Source organism: Trematomus bernacchii, unplaced genomic scaffold, assembly GCF_902827165.1.
Source record: "Trematomus bernacchii unplaced genomic scaffold, fTreBer1.1, whole genome shotgun sequence".
Classification (NCBI taxonomy): Eukaryota; Metazoa; Chordata; class Actinopteri; order Perciformes; family Nototheniidae; genus Trematomus; species Trematomus bernacchii.
In genome coordinates this window covers 14,880,278-14,897,684 of record NW_022987689.1, presented here as the reverse complement: position 1 = coordinate 14,897,684, position 17,407 = coordinate 14,880,278, and the positions used below count along the sequence as shown (strand labels likewise).

Genomic DNA, 17,407 nt, shown 5'->3' with positions numbered 1-17,407 from the left:
CTCTTCCTATTTTTAGTCTCTCTGCTGGTATATATTTATATATTTGATTGAGTGTTCTCAGCCTTTGGCACCTGTCTGCCTTTGTGACATTCTTTATCTCATGTTTGGTTATTGGGATCTAGTGATATTTGTGGCAGAATTATTGGGAATTTAATAATAATAATAATAATAATGATAGATTTATTTTGTAAGCGCTTTTACAGGTGCTCAAAGTCGCTTTACAGAGATAGTGAAAAGAAAAGAACAACAAATAAATATAGTTAAAGTCAAATTAAAATCAAGCAATACAACACCAATCACACATTAAAAGCCAGATTGAAGAGGTGAGTTTTTAGGACAATTTAGGACAAAAGTAACACAACTGCTATCACAGTACATGCTACAACTCCCTTTATTATCTATGTCTGCTCCTTCTATTTTATTTTAGTTTTGGTTTGGTTTGAGTTCAATTCTAATATCATTTTTGGCAAAATGTTACCAAATTTGAAACACCTTAAAAATGTATCCTTAAGGTTTCCGAATAGGGATACAAATGGTACTTGATGGTTTAATACATTTCAGTCTATTATAATTCTGCAGCAAAGTCCCTGAGCAACTATTTTATTTTTTAAAGAAACCAGAAGAGCAACAGGTGTCTCTGTTTACAGCTCAGCGAAACTGAGTTGTGTCAATAAAGAAGTCAGCTAAAAAGTAATTGTAGAACGACCTGATTTCCTTCTGTGCAAACACACTGAGTAGTTACCTTGCTGAGGAGTCGAAAAAGAAAATCAGCAAATGACTATTGTTAAAGCTATTTAGATGAACAATTGCATTTAGTGCAAACCACAGTGACAATCACATTACAAAAGATAAGTTATTTTGAGCCAGTTGAACACTCTTATAGGTATAATATGGAACATGTCCGCCTTAAAATGTATGAAAATGACTATATTTATATTATGTATGTTGTTGAGTTGTTCATTTAGGTACACTTTTGTCCCCTATATACTTTCCCAAAAGGTTTTTCTGTAGTCTGTAAATCCGTTATTTTAATGACGTTACCAGTACATTACTTTTGGTGTCTGTAATCTGACAGAAGCTGTCATCACAGTTTTATTTAAGCCACATTCTTATTTCACACTTTTTAGATCTTGGTCGTTGTTAACTTTTTCCGGATTAATAATTTTAGTCATTGGACATCTGAATATTTTGCAATTTGCATATCATGTAATGGCGGTAAAAAAACTTTCCACCCCCTTCAAGGATCAAAACTTGAAACCACCAAAGTAAATCCAGACGACAGTAGATCAGAAATGTCTCTATTAGAAAAAGTAGAAAGTAGAAATTGTTTTAGTAGTTTTTAGTAGAAATCTCCCTTACAATAAAGGCAGTATAGTATGCCCGTGTGTCATCTCCAATAAATGGCTTCAACCATCCTTTAAACTCAGGGTTTGATTCCCACTCCTTTCTGTACTTTTGTGAATAGGCTACAGTTTAGACTGTGACATGATGACCTATGTGGATGTTTAGCTTGTCACAGAGGCACACACACAGTGGACGAGGTGATTAAGTGACTGTGGCTGTGTGAGTCAAAGCAAAGGAAAGGCAGTTATTTATTATAGTGTGACAGTGACAGTGAAGAAACATTTACATTTTACATTTAAATCCCGCTCATGCGCAATTCATTTGCAATCTCGACGCGGGAGAGTGTGGCTGTCTCCTCTCTGCTCTGACTGCAGCTGAGCTGCTGCGGGAGGCAACTGTGAGTCTGAGCGCCTGTGAGTACTATGGGAGGGCAGAGGGGCTCACGGCAGCACCCGCGGCTCGTTAACTGCTGAACAATATTTGAGTCTCCAAACACCAGAAAAGTCCCTAATAACACCATTACAAGTCGTTAAATTAGTCGTTAGTCGCTTTTGACAAAATAAGTAGCCGGAGGGTTTGGAAAGCCGCCGAATTTAACGAGAAAGTCGCCAAGTTGGCAACACTGCGTGCGCATCACCCTAACTCCTCAATGGTAATGTGTGTGTGTATGTGGAACTTCCCCTTCGATTCTATTGGCTCTAATGGTTCAAAATCGACCAATGACCAATGGGTCCAGAAAAACGGCAAATCCACCCAAATGACCCCAAAGCCAAAGGTGTTTTTTTCTTTTTCTAAATCTCTCTCTAAAAAGGTCAAATGTCACTTGTTTTGCATCAATCTTGATACAGGTTACTTATTATATGTTATAGTTTGGATTCCTAAAGCTTTTAGTCTACTATCCCATCATTCAAGGGTGGTTTTCATTATAAGTAATGTTTGTTTCTCGGACGGACACTATAATTTTTTTTTTTTTTACTATGTTCAATCTGAATTGACTTTAAAATAAAAACATTTATATTGATTCTGACTCTTCTACATCCAACTCACAGGTTTATCATTACTTTGAGAAAAAATATTATTAATGTAACCCTTTTAGAAGTGAGGATATAGTCATTTGTTCTGGGCATGTCATTTTCGAGCCTGAGACCTGAAAAACAGGCTCAGGGCTTAACAGGTTAAAGGAACACACATTTGTATCTGGAAAAAACTGATAATGAATATAGTATCATTAAAGGATCGAGGATAGGGTTGATTTAATGGAAACCATACCAGTTATACATTAACTTACTTTAAATAAAGATATATGGGAGTTCTCTGGACAAAAATGATTGTCCATTTATATATAATACATTCAGTACCTTATGAGTTGCTACAAGACCATTGATCATACTGTGTGGATCCATCCCGGTTCTCTTTCTGGTCTGATCCCATTACTGCTCCCTCTTCTGACTATGATGCATCATTTAGTACAAAATGGCGTTACAGGAAATGAAATCCTAGCTTTAGAAACTGGACCAAATTAAATTTGAGCTTTTATTACACTCAGTTTTTCATGTGAAGTCATATAAATATCTGAGTGAAGAGCATTTTAAGCTACCACTTGTTTCATCTGAGCCTGAAGGAATCTGGTGAACCACTGGACGTTTGGTATGACTTCACACTATGGGCTTCACTTGAAAAAGCGCTGGTGACACCTTTCCAGATATAAAAGACAACAAGTGTATTGCGCGCAACAGGAAACAATACCCTTACTTCGGCTTACTATTTGTTAGCAACACCTTAAGACGCCTGAATACCTTGCTTTGTTTTTCAATGTCACAAACCCAACTCAACAAAGAAACTGTGTCAGGAATCTGTTTCTGATTGTGGCACATGCAAGTTTGGGGGTTATTACAATCACTTGGCTAAGGGGGGAATTATTGTTTGCTTACATTACTTTTTTTGACAACTATTGCAGTGCCTGTGTCCCGCTGCTGCAAAGGGGGAGCAATCTTTCCTTTTTTATTTTCTATACCAGGTTTACCAATATTAAATGTGTGTCCAAATTGCAGCACTTGAGTCCTCAGAAGTACACCCACCAAAAGTGAACTGACAAACTGTTCTCCAGATTACATGTTGCTCATGTTTCTGTCAAAGTGATTATTAAAAAATCTCATGCACGCTGTTTTTATAACCTTTTAAACAAATTATACTTTGAAAAGGTGGTGGGGACAAAATTGACCATTTTCAGAAAGTGGTGGGGAGATGTCCCAGCATAAATTACGTTTATTTATTTTTTACCCGGAAGAATTCTTATTGAGAGAAAATGTCTATTGCAAGAGAGACCTGGCCAATGAACACAGCAGCACAGTTACAGAACACACATTTAAAAAACAGAAAACATATATGGTCACAAAATGTTACTCAAGTAAAAGTTGAAAAGTATTAGCATCAAAATATGCTTAAAGTACCAAAAGTAAAAGTACTTATTGTGAAGATTGGCCCTTTTCAGAATAATATATATCTGTATTGTAAATATGTTTGGATTATAATTATTGATCATGAAAGTGTTCTCAAAGCTAGTAAAGGTGCAGCTAGTTTGAATGACTTTGTATACTGCAGGGTAGCTTGTGAATTGAGTATACTTGAGTAAATCTACTTAGTTACTTTTCACCACTGGGGACAGTTGACAAAAACCAGTCCGCGAAGCAAAGTCAACGGGTTCCTTGCGTATGCATCCCACACTTATTTGCATAAGGTTCTGTTTATGTTTGCAATAGCCTATGCAAAATACACTTTATAGAGTAGATGCTGATCTATCTTGTTCTTTTCTGCTGTAGCCACCAAATGTGAGGGCCCCCTGAAGTACCTGTGTAAGAACGGCGAGTGTATCGACAGCTCCAAGGTGTGCGACTCTGTCAAAGACTGCAAGGACCGATCAGACGAGCCCAAGAAGGAGTGCGGTAAGAGGACCTATTTTCTTTTTCTTTACACAGTCGTTTGGTTGTTACCTCGCTCCTATAATCTTGTGGTATGAAATGAAAGAGATTGTGTTTGTCGGCTAAGCTCTGTGAAATAAACAATGAAATTGTTAGTGGATTCGATTAGTTAATGTAGCCGTTTAATCATGTTTGCCATAACAAAACTGCAAACACCTCCCTCTCACTACCTTGCATTTCAAAGGCTTCAGAAGCACATTCAAATTAGCAGCAGTCTCAGCTGCTCAGAACTAGAGCCTGTGTGTAGTAATTAGCATCAAACTGTAGAAAAATGCTTCTTCGGCTATGTACCATCTCTATTTTCCTGTCTCACAATACTTTCTTCTCTTAAGCTGTTTTACGTACCATGAGGACTTTTAAGAAATTGTTTTGTTTACATTACTTAACATGTCATGGCTAGGTTAGTTAGCTTAACGAGCTAGAATATCTGCAATAACATCAGAACGAGTCATGCAATCACGTTGTTAAATTAAGCCAATAAAACGTACATTTTAGGTACGTGACAGTTGACCATCTTTATAATCCCTGAATGTCAACAAGCGCTGTATCACTTTTTTCCTTACTTTTAGGTGTCCCCATTTCCATTGTGTTTTGAGCTTCTTGCAGCGTTTTGTTTATGCAGCACTTTTAGTAAAGGATGAAGATGTTTCTTCATGTGTTTTAGCACTTTTGTCATTTTATATTTGCATAATATTTTGAAACTGCTGCGCGTTTCTCCTTATGGAAAGGTTTTTTGGGCCAGTTCCCCACCGTATTTAAGTATGTTGCATTGTCGAAGGAGCCTAATATGTAAGCTTTTGATTGCCAAAGCTGCTTTAGATGCCCATTTCCCCCCATTTAAGAAAATGTAAAGCCCTCTGTGCTGAAGAGCTCAGACAGAAAGTTTCGGACATGAGACAGATACAGCATCTCAGAGGATGATAAAGTTAAGGAGGTGCAAGTGACAGATGGCAGGGCAGGCTGACCTCTGCCAGGGATAGAAACTACGACACAGGTATCCCAGAGAGTAATTCTCCTCCTTTTGTCCCTCCTCTTCCTGCCTCCTCACACCTCCCTTCCCTACTTCAGCTGGGGTCTTGTTCTCAGCTCATTAAAAGCGTGTCCACACACACCTTGCTCATCGCTGTGCTCGCTCAACCGTTCCCTCGCAAGATGTTCCCCAAACCGAAACACACACAGGAAAGCACACACAGAGAGACAGTGATACTCCCCGCTGCACAGACACACACTTGTCCGTAGTTGTTCGGTGTGATTGCATTCGCCCGCATCAGCCTTACATCAGAGGGAAATAAAGACAAAGCGTTTCTCTCGGTGCTCAAACAAATCTTTTTCTGTGTTTCAACATCTCGTTAGAAATACACGGGCCGGACTCATTACCCGACACACCATGCATTTCTCATCACCATCACCTCCCGCTTGTTCCAGGCAGGACTGTTGTTTCTGTTTTATTTTGGTATGAAAGGTACAGACACAGTATGTGGGAATCATTTTAGTCTGTGATCATAAATAGACCCGCAACTAATGATTGTTTTCATTAGCAATTATTGTGAAAATAGTAAATATGTCCATCTCAAGAGCAAAGTGATGTTTGTCACTTCAGAATCCAAAGATATTCACTTTAATATGATACAAAACAAAGAAATCGTCATATTTGAGGGTCTTATAACAGCATTACAGCATGTTTTTATTCAATAGTTATACAGACAAATGACTACAGACACAAGAATAACATTTTAGTTGAAGCCTGATGGCAGAATTTAGATTACAGTTAGTTATCCAATCAATATCACAGCGAAATAACTACACACAACAACATCATGACATTTTCTTTTCATTACCGACTTATTTCTTTGGTATATACATAAAATGTAATTAAATAGGGAAAAATGTCCATCCATGTTTCTCTCAGGTGATGTATTTAATGACTCTGAAACCCAAAGATATTCAGTCTAATATGACACACAAAAAGGAATTATTTATATTTGAGAGGCTAATGACAGCATTACTCGACACTGCGGCATAGTTTTCAGAGCGGGACTGTTGCTATGTTATTTTGTGTGAAAGAAACAGACACAGTATGAGGGAGGATTGTTAGTCTGTGATCACAGATAGAGCCGCAACTAGCAATTCCTTTTAGTATCAATGTATCTGGCAATTATTTTCTTGATTAATCATCATAAAATGCCAGAAAATAGTTAAATATGTTTGCCCAGTATGTCAAATTCTAAGGCAAGAACCCAAGGATATTAAATAAAAAATAAATTGCAGAAGATATTCATATTTAAGTGGACGAAAAAGCATTTTCTGTCATTTTTCATTGGAAATAAGTATTTTTGTGTTGTCCAACTAAACGTTTAGGCGACAATTCGTTCTTTAATCACATAGCCAAATTGAGGGTTGTGTAAAAGGGAAAGCCGGCCAGGGTCTTTGACACACACACACACACACACACACACAATGTAAAGTTACATGTCACACGGTGGGGCTGCATTCTGCTGGCATTGTTGTTTTCTCTCTAAAGCACTATTGCGTAACCTCTGTGTAAAAGGGAAGAACATAAGTAGTGCATAATGGGTTACCATGGTGAAGGATGTGGAGGAAGAGAGATGGAGGTCGAGAAGAAAAGGAGAGACGTCATGTTTGTTTCCTCATGGGAGACTGACCTCTAATTCTCGCCTGTCCTTGGAAGCGGTCTAGAAAAAGCTCTTCATCTTATCACATGGCCTCCTGAGGCGTCTTTGTTACCACCCAGCCCACTCAAAGACCCAGGAAGGAGTGAGTCCTCACACAGAAACAGACACATCTCAGTCTTTCTTCCGTCTGCAGTTAATTCTAGCAGCGACATGAAGGGAGTTAGCTCCTGTGAGTGGCAGGCTGCTGTCACCCATCCAGCTGAATTAGAGAGGGGAATGTAATGCTGGCGGTCGCAGCGCTCAAAGTCTGCTGGCACTCACACAAAGCAGAGATGAAGTGTTCCCACTAAAGTAACCCTCAGTCAATCCCTGGAGAGTCAACTTTATCTTCCTGTATTTGTTTTAACAATATATAAAGAATAGTGCTGTAGCTGTGCTAAAGCTCCACAGATGAGCTGAACAGGTCATCCATGCAGTCACTGTGTATAGCTGGTAGTTGGTCTAACATTTCGTTTTTAAGTAAATAAGGGCCAGGGTTTTCAGGACAGACTTTCAGCATTTTACTGCAAGGAATAACAACATAGCATCAGTATAGTTTTTTAGAAAGCAAAGGCTTGTTTTGCCTGTGGAGTGTGTAGAATCATGAATGGCAATGCCAGTACTACGTTTTAGCGTTTTAGCATTGCAAGCTAGGTCTCTCGAACAGACTTCTCTTTAATGTTCAGATTTTTTATTAAAACTTTTGCTTCAAATTGTAAAACAAAAATGTTAAAGTACCTAAAGGGATTAGGGTTAATACGTAAAGATAAATCAGAAGACTGACACTACTGTCATATCCTTTCGGTATATTAAAGATCTAGCAAGCAGCCGGTTAGCTTAGCTTAGCACAAAGACTTTAAACAGGCAAAGTGCTAGCCTGGCTCCGTCCAAAGATAACTAAATCCACATAAGAGTGCCTCAAAAGCTCGCTCATTACACATTGTGTTTCTTTTGTTAAATCCACACAACAAATAAAGTGTAAATGAAGTGTGAAAATTACATTTTGCTTACATTTTTTGATTTCCCCGAGACGAGCACAACTTCCTGGATCTTTCTTATTTCTGGGCAACCAGCTGTACTCTTCGAAAGGAAGTAAATGGGTTAATATCCCAAAATGACTCTTATGTGGATTTTGTTATCTTTGGACGGAGCCAGGCTAGCTTCAACCTCAAATAATAGCAAAAATACCTATACAATAAATGTGTGAGGAAAATCATACATACACATACATTTTGAACCAAAAATGTTGTTCAGCCTCTTGTATACAAAAAAAAATGCCCTTTTTACAAAAATATTTGTAATAATATGTTAGCTGCATTTTAAGCCCATACCCTTTCAAAATAAAAGTCTGTCTCTTACAAATCCACAAAGGATCTGTGATCATTTAATATCCTGTTTATTTAGTGCAATAATCTACACACTTGCTCCGACACAAATAAACAATACAAAGTCATGTGTATCGGTTAATACATTGTTCCAGCATTTTGTTTAAATATTCAGTGTATAAAGCATATTTTTGCAAAACTCCTTGTGGTGGGTTTGCAGATTCAAATGCTTTGCTTCAGGCCTACTGTTTTATAACACACACAAACTCTGTTTACAGTCGCCCTGTTTCAATGACTGATGATATAAAGCTCCCTGTCTATTGACAAATGTGTTACACCAGATTGGGCGGGATGCTGTTGACCGAATGAAGCATTCTCTCGTATTGAGGAGTGAGGTTTCCCTCCTCTTTAATCCATTCCTCTCTTTATCACCCCTTTCCAGTTGTCACTTGTTCACCGTGCATCCGTGTTTAATGTTTGTGTAAAAAGCAAAGCTGTTCAATGAAATGTTGGATAATTCTTCTTCTGGTTATTTGAGCTTTCACTCAGTTAGCTTAGCTTCTTTTTTTTCGTTGGAAGCTATAAATCTGACCCAAAAAATGTACAAGCCCGTGACTTTTAAGCCCTTCTTGCTATCAAGTCATTGTGCAGCACAATCAAATCTAACTTCCTTCTTTGTTATGTGCCATCTCTGCCAGCTGCTCTGACCCAGTTTAAAGAGAGTGTTTTTACCCGTTGTTTGTTCCCCACTTCTTTTACATCACTCATTGTCCCTGTTTAATTTAGACGTCCTCTCTCACTCCTGTGATGGATCCTTAAGGGACATCTCAGATATCCCGGTCCACAGCGATAATCCCCTCTGCACACATGCTTCACATCATGCAGATAGACCTGATTCAGGGTTTTAAGACCTTATCGCGTGTGATGTTGGGTCTCTTTGATTCCTATTTTTCACTTGTGAGAACATCTGATAAGGATTCAAAAAGGGTTGAAAAAGAGCCAGGGACAAGAGCCAAGATAAAAAGGAGATTATGAATATGATATCCATTTTCCACACCTTGTGCCGCACACACCTTTGTCAGATATCATGAGATATTCCACTGCTATTAAACCCTTTACAAATATATATTCTAAAGTCAGAGGGCTTATTCTAAATCCAATTTCTTACATTTTTTGATAACCTTGGGCCACAGTAATGTCCCAATGTGCTATCAACATATGTACGTATATGTGTATGTTTCTATAATATTTATATAAAATTACAATTATTAGTATATTATTCCACTGTACAGTATTTTATTTGTATTCCTGTTCACCCTGTTCCATTTTCCATGTACGAAGTTCACGTATATATATTCATTTTACCTGCACCACAGTCTCACATGCACTAGTTAGGTTTTCTCATAGTATATTGCATGTTTCACTGTGGGAGGGGCCTGGGACTTGAGGTTTTCATTCCCAACAACTGTGCATACAATGATAAAGCCTTTGAATCTTTCAATAAAGTAGGGCAGGAATGAGTCGTAAAACCTTGGAACGGTTAGCATTTGACCTCTTCCAGTTCCCTCTTCTTGAAGTCAATGGTTTTGAACATGTTTTTGGTTAGAAGCCCAAAGCTCAATTTTGTTATAGAGTGGTGCAGTAATGAGTTTTAAAACCTGGGAATGAGTTATAATTTTACCACTTTCAGTACCCTTGTATTGAACTCAACAGTTATTTTAGCCTGAAATAAGTTCTGTGGTTAACACAAGCTGAAGAGATTTTTTTTATACAGCATAAAATACAGTAGTAAATCACCCACTGGTTTATGTCTTAAAGGACACCTATCATGCTATATTTAAATTATATATTGTAGGGCCATACCTATATATATATTTTTTTTTACAAGTCTTTTTATTTCATTATAGTGTACAATAATCGATGCCATTTCATTTATATTGTAATATCACAGTACACTCACTACACTCCCCCCTCCCTCCCTCCACCCACACATACCCGCACAGGCAAAACCAAAAAATGCTTATCAATATAACTTAAACAACAGAGCCATGAAAATAAACATAAAAAGGAAAAGGAAAAAATAGAACCAAAAAATACCTATATAAGGTATATTTATACGTTTCTGTTTTCAAAATACCAAACAGATCATACATTTTAGCCATGCCTCATTTCGCTCTATTTGCTGTTTGCTGTCTACGGGGCTGATTCTGTGAGCTGCAGCTGACCATGCCCCCCTGCAGGACCGTGCTCTGATCAAGTCAAGAGGGGGAGAAAAAAAGATCTCCGTCCTCCGTGTTTTATTATATTATTATAGGCCTATAGAGTCGTTATTCATTTGTTTTAAAGCTCAATAAATAACAAAGAAGACCTTTGACCGGCACTTTTCTAATTTTGTCCGGAAGATTTAAACTTTAACGGACATCTTGACCGGCGAAAGAAACTGAAACTCTGCCGCACGGTCCCCTCGTTCCTTGGAAGAGGCGGAGAGGTGGGTGTTTGTCATCTGCTGGTGGACTAACCGGTGAGTTCCCTGGAACAGGGGACACATATTCATGTATAAAAGACGTACAAAAGTGCATTTTGCATGATAGGTCCCCTTTAAGCTTTTATCAGTGGAAAAAAAAAGCAATTGCTATAAAGTGACAAAATAAGTGACTACCAAGAACATGAATCCTTCTTAAACTAAGCGGTGTTGACGGGGTGTCATGTGACTGTGATATAGATTGTTTATAGTCTAACTTTAGGTAATCTTGGAATGTTCCTCTCTAAGATTGGCTGCATTTGACCACTGGCTTCTCTTTCTTTGTCTCCCAGGGCTGAATGAGTGTATGATCAACAACGGTGGCTGCTCCCATGTCTGCATGGATCGACCAATCGGCTTCGAGTGCCAGTGCCCCACAGGCTACCAGCTACTGGACAAAAAGACTTGTGGTGGTAAGTAAAGAAACTTTAGATAGACAGTCAGACAGATGGAAAGAAACGAGTGGCATTTTGGCTCTGCTGACCAAGCTGCTATGAGTCCGTGTTTGTGTGTGAGATTGATTCTGGGAGTGTGTTTTGGTGTATTGCTTTGGACAGCTCTCAGCTCACTAGCTGTCTGTCTTTGTTTAATGTGCCCTCCCTGTCACTCCCACAGGGAATCTAGAACAGCCACTTCTCTTTCATACACTCTCACACATGCGTATACCCTGTCCTTCACACTCTTCCCCATCCTTTTAGCACTTGTGTTTCTCCATCACACCCCAGGAAAAAGCCTGAGATCTGTTAGGAGGAAGCAGAGCGGAGAAGTCTCCCTGTCGACTACTTTCCTCCTATTATTACATTACATGTTACTTGTTAGACGCTTTTATCCAAAGCGACTTACATACTCAATACTGTGGACAATCCCCACAGGAGCAATTTGGGGTGAAGTGTCTTGCCCAGGGACACAACGACATGCTGACTGCAGTGGGGTTTGAACCTGTGACCCCCTGATCCGAACACCAACGCACAACCCACTGCACTATTATAGTGAACGACATAATGTCTGTGTGTTTCTTCAACACTTGGAGTTATAGAGTGGGTCAGGAATGAGTCCTAAACCAGGAGATTAGTTAGCAATTTAGCTGTTCTGGGTTCCCCTGTCTGTAAGTTAACCCTCCGGTATCATTCGATTGGACTACGCAAATTAGTCATTCGGGACAAAAACTTCCACAGTGTTACCGGAGGGTTAAAAGTGTTTTGAATGTGCTTTTTTTTTAGATGCCTGAAATGAGGTCTGTGGCTAAAAAAAGCTGTAGAGATGTTTACTGTAAATGTTGTCCTATGACATGAAACACGTCAGTAAATCCCCCACTTGTGAATGACTGAAGCTTCGATTAACTTAATAAGTGACTCAATAGACTACTAAACGTCCTCATGTTTATTTCTACCGATATAATTTACGATACAAAAATCACAAAGTACTGTAGTGTCAATATGTGGAGACTAAACAAAACATGCTAAGTATGATGAACTTGTGTTGGCTGAATGGCTTACTTTCTGCAATATTCCAAAATCCAATAAGAAAATCCCATTCCTTTAGTCAACGGACCCCTTTGCTTTGCTAACTTCTTGGTTGGCCTACAAAAATAATTTTGTCTATTATTGGCCTACAAAAATAATTCTGAACCACTCTATTATCCACTCATTAATGTCTGAAGCTTTTACAATAGATCTCTTAAAAATGGTGGTTGCGAACAAGATACTTAACAGGAATACTAAACTCCCTTAAACTGAACATGAGTCTGCCTTTAGCTTAGCGGTGGTGGCGCTGATAGCATTACGCTAGCTATTTACTTCTGGCGATTGCATTTATGTTTCAACTATTATAAAAGTGGTGTTTATTTGTAGAGATTATCCTGATGAACAAATGTGTAAGTATCATAAACAAGTGTTTGGTCTTATTTACTGCAATATTTAAAATTCCAATAGAAAAATCCCATTGCTTTTTGTCGAGGGAGGGTTGCGATGCTAAATTCCGGGTAAGGCTACAAAGATACATCATCCCTGAACAACTCAATACATGTGCATATAAACTCCTCCATTACAGCCCTTAATCTCAGAAAGTCAATGCTTTATTTATATTTTGTGGATTGAGTTGCCGCTCCTATCTGATGCAGCTCATGGCGGTGAATCAGTCACCGTCTGTCTGTCTGACAGCGCCTGTCGCTCTCTGTCTTCCAGCTGATGGATAACCTCTCTTCATTCTTCTTTGTCTTTTGCAGACATCGACGAGTGTGAGAACCCAGACGCCTGTAGCCAGATCTGCATCAACTACAAGGGGGATTTTAAATGTGAATGCCATGAAGGCTATGAGATGGACCCTGTTACCAAGACATGCAAGGCAGAAGGTGAGTCACAATGATCACTGATAAACAATGCAAGGTGTCTAAGACCAAACAGTGCTGCAGGACTGAGACCAAGGACCAGGGGAGTGAGCATTGTTTTGCGTTTAGGTCCCCTTATCTCAAAGTTTAAAAAATATAAACATGTGTTTTTGGTAAGATGCCTGAAAGAATGTATGGTTAACACAAGCTTGAGGGATTTTTCAGTTTGTTCTTCTACATAAACTACATCAGTTAATGTTCATTTTGAAGTTTTTACTGGTCTTAATAAAGGCGGTTGCTAACAAGTGGCTAAAGGAGTGTTCTAAAAGTAATATCGCCTAATGCTAGTCAGTCTTTAAATTAGCGGTGAAGACGACAGTAGTTTGTTTTTAGCCAATTGTTAGCTTTTTACTACCGTTTTTTTAATCTATTCTTTCAAAATCACACATTTGAATATTATTTGTGAAGATTATCTTGCTGATCAAAACGTGTAAGGATCATGATCATGTCTTTATATTCTGCAATTATCCAAAATCCGATGGAACAATCCATTTGCTTTTTGTTTAGCGAAAAGAACAATGCTAACTTCGGGATGAGCCTTCATATGTCAGCTCTGCATCACTGATTCAGGTTAAAGGCCCTATTATGGTCATTTTGCGTGCCGCCCCTTAGCCTATCACACACAATGTGTTGGAGCGCATACCTTGGTTGCAATTAGTGGTTATTTGAGTCACTGTTGCCTTTCTTTCATCTTGAACCAGTCTGGCCATTCTCCTCAGACCTCTGGCATCAACAAGGCATTATTACCCAGAGAACTGCCGCTCACTGGATATTTTCACTTTTTTGGAACATTCTCTGTAAACCCTAGAGATGGTTGTGAGTGAAAATCCCAGCAGATCAGCAGTTTCTGAAATACTGAGACCAGGCCGTCTGGCACCAACAACCATGCCACGTTCAAAGTCACTTAAATCTCTTCTTCCCCATTCTGATGCTGTTTGAACTTCACCAGGTCGTCTCGACCATGTCTACATGCCTAAATGCATTGAGTTGCTGCCATGTGATTGGCTGATTAGATATTTGCGTTAACGAGCAGTTGAACAGGTGTACCTAATAAAGTGGCCAGTGAGTGTATAAAACACACTACAGGAAAGGGAAAACCCCCAAAAGCTTAATAGGGCCTCTTCAAGGGTTTCTATTTTGACACAGAAAATAGTATTGGCAATTAATAGAAATCTGGAATTGATTAAGGCTACCAGACAGTTTGATTTTGATGCAATTATACTTGATCTTTCTGCGTTAATAGGGCAACAACGAAGTTAGGTTCTTTTTATAATCATGCTGTTTATAACCTACATAGTTGCTGTTGCATTTTTCTCAACTGATGGTTCAAAAAGCTGTCGTACTTTTGATAACGAGACACGCTCTCAGATATTGCCCCGCCTCATTAGTGCAACACTTCACTCTCAGCTTTCTGTGCCCTCCACATCTCATAATCACAAACATCTTTCCGCTGTTAGGTTCTTATCATCCCTCTGCACTTGCCCGTGTATTGACATAATTGCTAAACCCTGAAGAGAAAAAAAAAGGCAAAGCAAGTTTCTGCCAGGATAAATCTGTCCTCCAGTGTCCCTTCACTCACATTAGATAGTTCCCTGAGTGACAGCCTGATGTGCTCAACCATGCGTAACTGTTATAATGAGGTAAAGCGACTCTTCATGGATACCTAGCTAATTCCTTTGGATGATATCCCATTAGGCTTGTTGACAAAAGTCATCGGACTAGTGGAGGACAAAGTGAAAAAGAGGCCAATTCATTTTATTTGACTTTCAATCTGAAGCTATTACTAAAAATCTGTACGCAGAGAAGCGAGTTTATGTGTTTACACCTCATTTTCCTTAAATGTTCATTATTTAATTGGCAGGAAAACAGTGATTGAGTTTAAAAGAGGTGATTCGGTCCCCGTGGCTGTCGAACGCTGTGATTTCATTTCCCTCAATTAAGCTGAGCTAATATCAAACTCAGCACTCACTCTGTGTGTGTTTGCCTACGACACCCTATGCCCCTCTGCCTGTGCTTGTGTATTTCTCTGCGCATCACTGCCCGGTGTGTTCGCTATCAGCTCATCGCAACCAGCAGAGAACCGAGTGTGTCTGGCTGTGTGTCAGAAAGCAGAATCGCAGTGAGTGCAGCAGGTCCGCTGTGCTGTGACAGCCCATAAAACAGCAGGGAACTATTTCCCCCCTTAGAGAGGTCGGAAATGTTGTCACTGTAATCGCAAGTTTTCGTTTTGACCGGCATTTTTCTCATTCATACTATGGGCTGGTAGAGGAAGGAAAAGGAAGGAAAAGAAAACATGCAACAATTAGGGTACGACACACTGTCAGACAAACTGAAGCGAGGGAGCCATTAATGAGAGAATATCATGTCAACCTCCAGAGAGAACTGGCTGCAGATGCCATCCTATTACCATGCAATGTCAGAAAGAGCCTCAATATAGATGTTACAAGACAAAGGTGGGCTGCAGTTGCCAGCCAGAAGCGATAAAACCCTTCCCGTGGGCATCTAATACCCACGTTCCCTGCCAGAATTACGAGGAAATACACATAAAGGTGTGATAATATAAATTCTGCTCAGGCTACCAACTAATTAAAATGCATCCTGGATGACCTTATCACAAGTGGACAGCTCCTAAAATAGCTGTGAGTGAAGCCAAAATAGAGGACAACGTGTGTATGTATGTTAAACTGCAGTATGACAAAGCCTAAAACACAGTCGATGAAAAGGCAAAAGAATAATTTGTGTCGGTCTTAATGAGTGTGATTTGAGTTATATCAGGTTTCCTTCCTAGCTTTATCTAATTTTCAAGTCCTTTTTTTCCCAGTATGCAAATGTCCACTGCAGTCCTCTTTTATAGCTCTAAGGCAAAAAGGCGAATATGTATTTTTAGCCATGCTAGCGGCTAAGCTCTAGGAATGGTGGTCTGTCGGTTCTCTGTTTGGCCTAGACTGAAATATTCCAACAACTATTGGATGGATAACCATGACACTCTCTGATACACTCATGCTTTCCAGAGGATGAACCATGATTACTTTGTGATTGCCCTAATTATCTCCCCTAGCAACTGTTTCTCTTAAAATGTCTAAAAACGACTCAGCATATGTTTTTTATTTTGTTCAGTCATGTATGTACATTATCCAAAATGTTTCCATCTATTTTATAAACCTAGATAATTTTAATAAAGGTAACGATTTCTTTCATTTAGTTGCCTGAAGCGGCGTTTGAGCATGTGTTAGCGTGCCTGCAAGAAGCCGTAATTTACATTTAACCTATTTGAAGACACTTTTTTTCTAACTATACACTTTTTAGATCTTGGTTATTTTTAACGTTGTCTAACCAATGAAGGAAATTAGTCATCACTGACTATTGACCTAAACCAACTTAATTCAGTTTTTTTTATGAGCTGTTACATTTGTCTTGTCTAGGAGACCATCTGCTAGTAAAAACCTCTGGAACATCTGGATATTGAGTTGTAAAAGAAGAACAGCTGCGCTAACCCCTTTAGCTCATAGCCCCGCTGTGTCCTTCAGAGAAACGCGACACTGATTAATTAATTGCTTTAACCAGTTTCACTCATTAGGTCCCTAATTTGAGAATACCTCTGCTAAGAATTTGGCTCCCAGTTAGAAAACCTGAACAACCAAGGAATCTTTAACAAGAGAAGCTGAGTGCACTCTTCATGTGCAGCACAGCCTCACTGAGAAACAAGCATGGCTGCAGGTCTCTTGATGAAGCTGCTAGTCGTCAGTTATCTACTGATAAAAATCAATTATGATCGCGTTTAGCGCAAGTGATCTAATGAGATGTGTTTTGCTGCTTTTTGTAAAGAGATATCAATGGGGCACTATTATGCTCATTTTCATATTTATATTTTGTGTCTCTACTGTGACATGTCTCCATGCTTTAATGTTCAAAAAGCTCTTTACTTTTCTCATACTGCTGCCTGTGCTGCAGCACCTCTTTTCACCCTCTGTCTGAAACCAGAGCCCAGTCTGGTTAGCTGGCCGACTCTTTTGTGATTGGTCAACAGCTTGTAATGTCCCGCTGCTTAGCCTATCACATATTAGCGCTAGCCAATACAAGTGCATGTTACATAATGATGTCACTATGTTACAGAAGTAAACAAAGGAGGCGTTTCAGGTGGGGAGGGGGGAGAGAAAATCCCTCTGGGGGGGGGACTTTGG

General features: G+C 39.2%; 1 protein-coding gene across 1 annotated transcript in view; it reads left to right on the top strand.

The window, feature by feature from the left end:
* The window catches only part of LOC117488992 (low-density lipoprotein receptor-related protein 8-like), a 130,116-nt gene that overhangs the window by 87,958 nt on the left and 24,751 nt on the right, over positions 1 to 17,407 (top strand). Inside the window, 3 exon segments of the mRNA XM_034138206.1 lie at positions 4,164 to 4,286; positions 11,134 to 11,253; positions 13,065 to 13,190. Of these exon segments, the coding sequence (XP_033994097.1) occupies positions 4,164 to 4,286; positions 11,134 to 11,253; positions 13,065 to 13,190 (369 nt within the window).